The sequence below is a fragment of the Arachis stenosperma genome, chromosome 7 (assembly GCF_014773155.1).
Source record: "Arachis stenosperma cultivar V10309 chromosome 7, arast.V10309.gnm1.PFL2, whole genome shotgun sequence".
Classification (NCBI taxonomy): Eukaryota; Viridiplantae; Streptophyta; class Magnoliopsida; order Fabales; family Fabaceae; genus Arachis; species Arachis stenosperma.
This window is the reverse complement of record NC_080383.1, coordinates 12,898,143-12,907,096: the sequence shown is the minus strand read 5'-3', so window position 1 is coordinate 12,907,096 and position 8,954 is coordinate 12,898,143. Positions and strand designations below refer to the sequence as shown.

Here is an 8,954-nt window from a genome sequence, read left to right as displayed (position 1 = left end):
AATCTCTTACATCATTAGATGTAAACTTCCAATCGCGACCTTATAGTTTATGTATTACAAGTTATATATATACAAATACAATAATTTAAAATGTAACGTAGTTTTGTCTTGCTTATCAGATTTGATTGGAGGTAAAGAGTGTATGAATTGCATTGTTGTCGTAAAATTACTGACACCATATGTTTAATTTGAGATAATCGTTTAGCTAGATAGGGGTGTGCTACGTGAACATTATGGTGTTTAAATTGATTGATGAGTTTGAATTTAGGGTTTTTCTAAAGTTAAAACTAATCCATAGAGACACATATGTCCAAATAATCGTTATTAAAAATGATAAAAATTCAAACTCATCCAAACTCTACGAACGTGTATGTGCATGCACTTGTCATTGAATTACAATAATTATGATGTCTCACTTTCTTTTCATCACTTTGTGATAAGTCAATATTTTATTTTGAACATTATTACTCTCACTTTTGTGACAAAGGAGACAAATAAAACTTCTTCAAGGAAATTCCAAAAAAGTTTTTATATAAAGACATGCGTTTATATAATTTTTTATTAGTTTAAATTTTTAAGAAAAGTGATTTTATGATAATTTAATTTAAACTATAGTATTTATTGAATGAATTAAAATTGTATACACTCACACAATAAAACTAAAAAAAAATTAGGTGAAAATGCCCTAAAATCATACTTGATAAAAAAAAAATTGTTAAAGTCTTTAATATATTCAATATATTAGTGTTCAACGGTAAATAATCTAAGTCAAGTGGAGGGTTAATTTTCGAGAGAGACAGATATTTAATAATCTACAATTTAAATTGGATCAAGTCAATCGTTGTCTAAGAAATATAAAGATTATGACAAAATAGTATATACTGCTGAATGTTTTTTCTTTAATTTATAAATTTTGTCCTAAAAATATAGGTTAATAAGCATATTATAAAAACTAATTTTTTTTTATATTTTTATGCATTAAATATAATAAAAATATTAAATAAATTTTATTATTATATTCTTAAAATATGTTCTTAGATTACAAATTAGTTAAATCCTTAATTTATTTATTTGGTGATGTTGGGACGTCATTTGAATCACCAATTTTGACGAATTTAACAATTATTCCACTATGATAAAAATAGCCAAAAATTTATTTTAGTTGGCTAAGCTAAAAATACACTTCTACTTTCAAAGAATCTAGAGAAAAATAAGCACAAAACTTATTTAATTTAATATATAACTCAATCAACTTCATTTCGATACATATGCATATTTATACTAGTAGGAGAGGAAGAACCTTTATTATTCGAACAATGTGGAACTAACTTATAACACAATATAATAATATATGCTAAACTAAATTACTTTAATTAACGACACAAACATAAAGATATATGTTTAGGCATCATTCTTCCTGAGTTGAAAAGAGCTCGTGCATTATCCTTCCTGAGTTGAAAAAGGCAAAGGCTCAGCTTGTAGTAGCAAAAGATTCTATTGGTGAGTGCATTTGATCTTGAAAGATGTAAAAAGATATAGCTCAACTTATTCTTTTGACCATATCTACATATCGTAACGGAGTTAATATAATCTTCTTGCCATTTTTGATAAAGGATTATATATTTTTGAAATAGTCATGAATAGTTCGATGATCATATTGCCAAGGATGTCCTAACAGTAACTGACATGCATCTATCGGGATGACATCACACCACACTTTATCTTTATATTTACTTCTCATAGAAAATTGGATACAACATCTCTTTGTTACTTTAACTTCATTCTCCTTTTTTAACCAAGACAACTTGTAAGGATGAGAATGTAACTCGGATGGAAGCTTCAGTTTGTCTACCATATATAATTTGAAACAACATTTTTCACAACTTTTATTATATATGATAACCTTGCAAACCTTCTCTTCAACAGTGCATCTCGTGTGAAAGATATTATGGCGTCGCCAAGTCTCATCTTCTGTTACCCTTGCAATATTCAAATTTCGACAAACTATTAAAACTTCTTCAATAGCATAGTCAACCTCACCTTCGTCCTCTTGCTCCTTGATTGGTTCTTCGTTAATCTTTTTTTCGACAAGAGTTATAACCCTTCTGTTTGAACAATCAGCAGCAATATGCCCAAAACTTTAACATTTGAAGAATTTTTTACCTGATGATCCACGCTCCTTGATGCTTTTAAAAGATCCTGTCTTCATTTTTTGTTGAACATTAAGGATGACTTTTTTGTCCTTCAGCAACTGAGTGTTATTTCTTTGTGTTATTTGCTTTTCAATCTTTAATGACAACCAAATGACATAATCCAAGACCCAATATGGTTGCAACTGAACGACATCAGAAATTTCTGTATTCAATCCTCAAAGATAACGAGCAATTGTTTGTTCTTCAGGTTCTTGATGTCACATTTCATTAGCAACTATTCGAAGTCTATTGTATATTCTTTCACAGATAATGATTTTTGTCTCAAATTATGAAATTTGATGAAGGTGTTTTGCCTGTAATGTTTATCAGGAAGGAACTTACACTTGAGCTCACGACGCATTTTATCCCATGTTTTGATCTTTCTTCTTCCTTCTCTTTCTCGCTAACACATGAGATTCTCCCACCATACTGACGCGTGCTGCTTCAACTTAATTGCTACAAGTTTTACGTGTTTGTCGTCCGGAATGTCCTTTAACATGAACACTCTTTTCACCTTGTAAAGTCATTTGATGAAATTATTTAATTTGATTGGAGTCTCCCTTCAAACTCAGGAATATCAATTTTAATTTTTAAGTCTTTTGTTTTCGTGTGTCCTGCTTTTTGTGTGGACAAATTTTTAAACGAAGAAAAATAACGAAATAAATTTTAAGATAATAATAATAATAATAATAATAATAATAATTATTGTTGATGTTTTTAACAGATAGGTCCTAATGTACTCTGAAAAAAGCAAATAGTGCAATGTTATTTGAATTTTAATTTAAAGTCTAAATTTTAAATTTTAAATTTTAAATTTTAAATATGATATAAAATATAATAAATACTTAAATAGAGAGTTGATCTTTTTTAGTTGACAATAAATATAACACTTCTTAATTTTTATTTATAAATGAGCGGTTAAGGATAGACATTATTTTTAATGTATTTAATACATTAAAAGTATATTAAAAACATAAACATTTGAATCTTCAATAAGAGTAAAATTCCTTTTCTTTGTTTTCTTCATTAAAAGCATATTGAAAACATACAAAATTTGAATCTTCAATTAGGAGTAACGTTGTGGTCCAACCATTTCTATATCTGCATCCGATAATCTCTAATTCGAAACCTCGTTTTGTAGGTCAACAATCTATAAGCATTCTACAATTGAAAATTATTATAGATAATAGACACTAGAATTTGTGATATTTATTATTAATTAGCTATTTTTAATATTTTTAATGGTACGAGATAATATTTAATAATGTAAGATTAATCATTTTTCTTTTGATGGTTAAGTGTTCGTTAGATTTCAACAAAAATATTGATCTCTTATTAGACTTTTTTATAGATATTCTGTTGATATATATATATTAAAAAAATATTTTATAAATACCATAATAATTAACCATTGATATCATTTATAACATATATATATGACTTATCTTTAAACGCTCACATTTACTAACTAAATAATGTTGCATTTTTTATTAACTAAATAAATATTAACTCTTCATCTATTATATTCTATATAACCATAGAAGTTTAAAATTTATAATTTAAAATTTTTTAAATATTTTATTTATTATTTTTCTTTTTTTTAATAATAAATTAATTTTCAAAGAGTACTATACTCCTTACTTTTTTTGATAGCGTATTAACATTTATCACATCGTGTATATATTTTTAACAGAATAATCACTAACCAAAATAATCAAAATTTGTATGGACACAAAAATCTCACCATCATATTTTTAAATAATTTTATTCATATTTTTAAATACTTGTATAATTTAGTTACGTTAGTTATATCTGAACTGTTCTAATAATATCTATATATAAAATATCATCACATTATATATATATACACATACACATATATATGACACAATTCTTTACATATAATATATATTACAACACAATTACCATATATAGAAGCTAAGGGCAGTTAACATGTGATCATACAATGATTGATTAATAAAGAAATTATTTATGCCTTTATTTTGTTGATGGTGGTGGAGACTTTAAAGATTCAAGATGAGATTTTCCAGAAGGTCCTTTCAATCTAATGAAGAGCCTGTATTTTTCATAGGTCATGGCCTTGTAGAGTGAAGGTCTTTCTTTGGTCACCAATTCCTTCACTGGTTCAATGGGTATGTCACTTTTAGGGTTGTAGAAGAACGCTAAGGAAACCCTCTCTTCATTTGAATTTACAATTACTCTGTGCTCCACACTCTTGTAAATACCATTGCTTAGAACCTTGTCAAAAAATAAATAAATAAATAAAAATAAAATTGTGTATGATGAGTTTCATATTGATGACATGCAAGCTAATAATAACCACCAATGATCAATTCACATTTAAACTCAAAATTATAAGTCCTAAACCCTAAATATTAATAAAAAAATAAATTAGAGTCATTATTTAAGTAAATATATAAGAGAAATGATTGAAAATTCTAATTCATCCACTTAATTATTTTTTAATATTTAAATAATTAAGTAAAAATCTAAATACATATTTTTTTGAAAACATAAAAAAGTAAAAAAAATTCAAACAACTTTTTTATTTAAAATTTGGAGGATAATCGAAAAGATAAATTAAGATTTTTTTAATTTTTTTTAATATACAATAAGTAGTCTTATAAATCAACATTGAAAAATAAACTCAGAATTATTGCATACATAATTAAATACATAAATTAGTCTATTTTTTCATATCGTTTTTGGTTGGGATCCAGCCTTTCCAGTTTACAACGGTAACCAACAAAATTTATACAAAAATATTATTTGTACACTAAAATTAGTCACTAAAATCAGTCACTAATATATTTGTATATAAATATATATATAATTTAATTTATTTTTAATGTGTATTTATATTCCAATATATATTTTATACTAGTGGCTGATTCTAGTAGCTAATTTTAATGCACAATATGTAGCATTACTCAATATATAAAAATGATCACTCACATCCTATCACATGTGGCCACGTGGGTAGCTAACTTCTTCTTCTTCTTCTTATTATTATTTGTATTTGCGTACAGAAATAACAACTCATGCATCCATGATTAATTTATTACTAAGCCTTCATTTGCATGTTAGGTTTATTTAGTTTTACACAAATAAAGATAGATTATTCACATACTCCATATTTAAATTGCACTCTTTTAGTAGAAAATCTAGTTCTCAATTATATAATTGGCTGCAATTATATATAAGATTACACAATTACTTCACTGTCACTAATAACCTACATAGTAGAAAGGCATGTAAAAGCACAAAAGAGCTTAACTTAAAGTATAAATCTTTTTATATTAGATATTAATTAATCTTTTTATATATATACTTGATGCCTTTAACCTTCTGATGTCAGAGATGCAAACTAAAATAATATAATCTTGAATATCTCACTTCTAGCCGAAAGAAGAAAGAAAAAAAAGAAGTAAAATTTTTATATGTAGACTTACTTTCTTTTATAAACTATTTTAAAAGAAATATATAATGTATACTGATATTCTTTTTTTTTTCAACCAAAAAAAATAAGATGATATTAGATCTAATATATAAGCTTATAATATTCCATGAAATATCCTTGTAAATATAATATTGGATAGTTTTGTAGAATCACTGAATATATATTATAATCATTAAATATTATATAATTTCATGAGAGAGATCAGATCAGCAGATAATATAATAGTTAAGTTTTTTAATTGCATTACTCATAGAGAATCATGAGAAATCATATGTTAGTAGATGTACACACACATGCTCATAGTCCTATTAACTATTCATAAAATTAAATAATTTAATAGTAAATTATATACACACACAACAGCTACAATAATGTGAAGGCAACAACCACAACAAGATGGAAAAAATGACAAGGAACAAAATAAATAAAATAATCAAAATGCCTCAACTAAGTTCAAGTGCCCCCTCCACGTGACAAATTCATTTATCATGAATATATAAAACTTCTTGTTTAATTATAGTAAATGAATTCTAGTGTTAGTTTTTTAATAAAAGGGTTCTGGACGATATAATAAAAACAAAAAAATGATATAACAACAGTAGTCTAAGATTTTACGGTATGATGACATACATATTTTTTTATAATTAAAAAATTTGTAATAGTTATTTAGAAAAATAGGCTAATAATAATAAAATTTTAAATCGTTTAGTTAAAAAAAATTATACTGATTATATCATTTTAAAAATGATATTTATCTAAAAAATTTAAAATGTTTAAGTTTGACGTTTGAAATTTATTTTAGTTAAAATTTGTCGCGAATCTAAATTCCATTTAAAGTTAAGGTCTGTTGTTATCTCATTGTTTAATAGAATGTTGTATATACAAAGCGGGATTTAAACTCTCGACATCTCGACTAATCCAAATTGATTTAACGAAAAGAATATATAATAACTTAGAGAAATAAATTAAAAAGAATAATAACCTGAATTTGGTCTCCAATATTGACAATGAAGGCATGAGGAGAAGGCTTGACAGTGATCCAAGAATGGCCTCTACGAACTTGAAGGCCTGGAATATTATGATCAGGGAGCAAGAAAGTGATGCCACCTGGGTCTGAGTGTGATGAGAGACCCAAAGTCAACTCTGGCCTTGGACACTTTGGATAGAAATTCACCCTTAAACATGCTCCTATGTCTTCTCCACCAAAACCATTTTGAAGACACTCCTCTTCTAATCCAAGGTTTTTTGATAGCACCTTCATCAACCTCCCACATAGATTCACCAACTCTCTTCCATATTCATCTACCACTTCCCTTTATACATATGATTTTGGATTTATACAAGTGTTATATGAGTATTTATCCAAGAAAAAATTAAATTAATAAGATTATATCTTTAACATATTTTTTATGTAAAAATCTTTGATAATCATATAAAATTATTTATTTTAAAAATTTACATTAATAAAAAAAATATATAAATAATTATATCCTTAACCATATAATTTACAGCGGATATAAACCCTCGTCATCTATAATATATATGAACCAACCAAATTAAAAGTAAAAGAATTTAGAGAAAAGTGTAGACACAAAAAGTAGTTGATGATTGGGGGGTTTATGGATTTTATTAACTTCTACGAAACCATTGTCTTTAATTTGTTCCAAAAGACTCCGAGTGGGCTAGCTAGGCATGGGTTTGTACTTTAATTTGTGGGGTCTAAACACCGAAATCTATACTAATAATAGCATCCTAACATGCATAGACAAATTAATTACTACATGTAAAAAAAATTAAAAAGATATATCCTTTGTATTTATTTTAAGGTGTAAACTCAGGTGTAGTGCAGTCGACTTCACGTGAAGTTAATAATTGAGAGCCGTTAGATGAAAATTTAGTCAAATCAATCAAACCATCTAACAGCTCTCAACTATCAACTTCACGTGAAGTCGATTACACCTGAGTTTCCACCTTGTTTTGATTTGTTAAGAATGAATGAAAGAGTCTATATATAAAAAAGAAAAGAAAAGAAACCTGCAAGAAGGAGGGTGAGAAGGCCATTTATTAAAGTCCTTCAAGTTGAATGGAAGAAAATGAAGATAATAATAATCACTCCAATCAAGAATTGCACCCTTCTCCACCCCTAATCTGCTTCCATAACCTTCATATGTCTTTGGAGAGTTTGCATATTTCTGCTTCTCCTCCATGGGCATGTGGAAGAACTCCCTCCATGTTTCTCTTGCCATGTCCATCAATTCATGGCTAACACCATGGTTCACCACTTGGAAGAACCCCCACTCTTTACAAGCCTCTGAAATCTTGTTAAGTGTTAAGGCTCTTATTTTTGGGTCCTCACTATACACACCCTTTAGGTCAATGATTGGTATGTTGATGCAATCATCATCACTAATCATATTATTATTGGAATTTGGACGCTCACTTATGGGTTTGATATACCTTTCAGGGATTGAGTTTGAACCTTTGATGCTTTCAGACAAGGACTGAACCCTGATTATAGGTTCTGGCCATTCCTGTGGGCTATCATTCATCATTCTTTATTTCTATGTGTTCTTATTCTTCTTTTGCTACAATAATTTCAGTTACTACTAGGCTTTCTTTATTTCTAAGGTTCTAATTTCATCTCAACCTCATATATATACAATTCTATACTATAAAACACGGACATTTTGTTGAGTTTGCGGTGTTTGTGTGTTGGACATATTTTAGATACGATATTCACCACACTTGTCCGATACGCGTGTCTGTTGTGTCCAACCGTGTCTTAATAAAAAGCGAAAAATTTTTCTCCGAATATGCTTGTACACACCTAAATACCATCATGTGTCAACATGTCCAATCTTATTCTTAACATATATTGTTGAAATAAAATTAGATATAATATATATTATTATTTATTAAAATAAAAAATATTTAAATACTTGATATAATTAAAATAAAACATTAAAAATAATTAAAAAAATTAATTTATATTTTAATATCAATAAAGTATCAAAATATTATTACGATTTATCTAAAAAATACTTTATATTTTATACGTATGTGTATTCCCGTATCTTATAAAATTTTAAAATTTGTGTGTCGACATAGAATATGTCATATCGTATTCCATATTCGTATTAGTGTCTGTACATCATAAATTCTATCTCATACTAGTATTGAATTTTTATTTCAATACAGATTTTAGGTATGTTTTATTGTAGAAATAGAAAAATATAAAAATTGTCTCTATAACATTCTAAGTGTTATTTTTTAATAGAAAT

The 8,954-nt window shown here is 26.8% G+C and overlaps 1 protein-coding gene across 1 annotated transcript; it reads right to left on the bottom strand.

Moving 5' to 3' along the window:
• Positions 1-4,088: 4,088 nt before the first annotated feature.
• On the bottom strand, positions 4,089-8,285 carry LOC130941512 (jasmonate-induced oxygenase 2-like). Its single transcript, XM_057870046.1, has 3 exons — positions 7,708-8,285; positions 6,656-6,986; positions 4,089-4,451 (listed from the first exon to the last, which is right to left on the bottom strand). The coding sequence occupies exons 1-3, from the start codon at positions 8,223-8,225 to the stop codon at positions 4,191-4,193; spliced, it is 1,110 nt and encodes a 369-aa protein (XP_057726029.1). The 5' UTR covers positions 8,226-8,285; the 3' UTR covers positions 4,089-4,190.
• Positions 8,286-8,954: the final 669 nt, after the last annotated feature.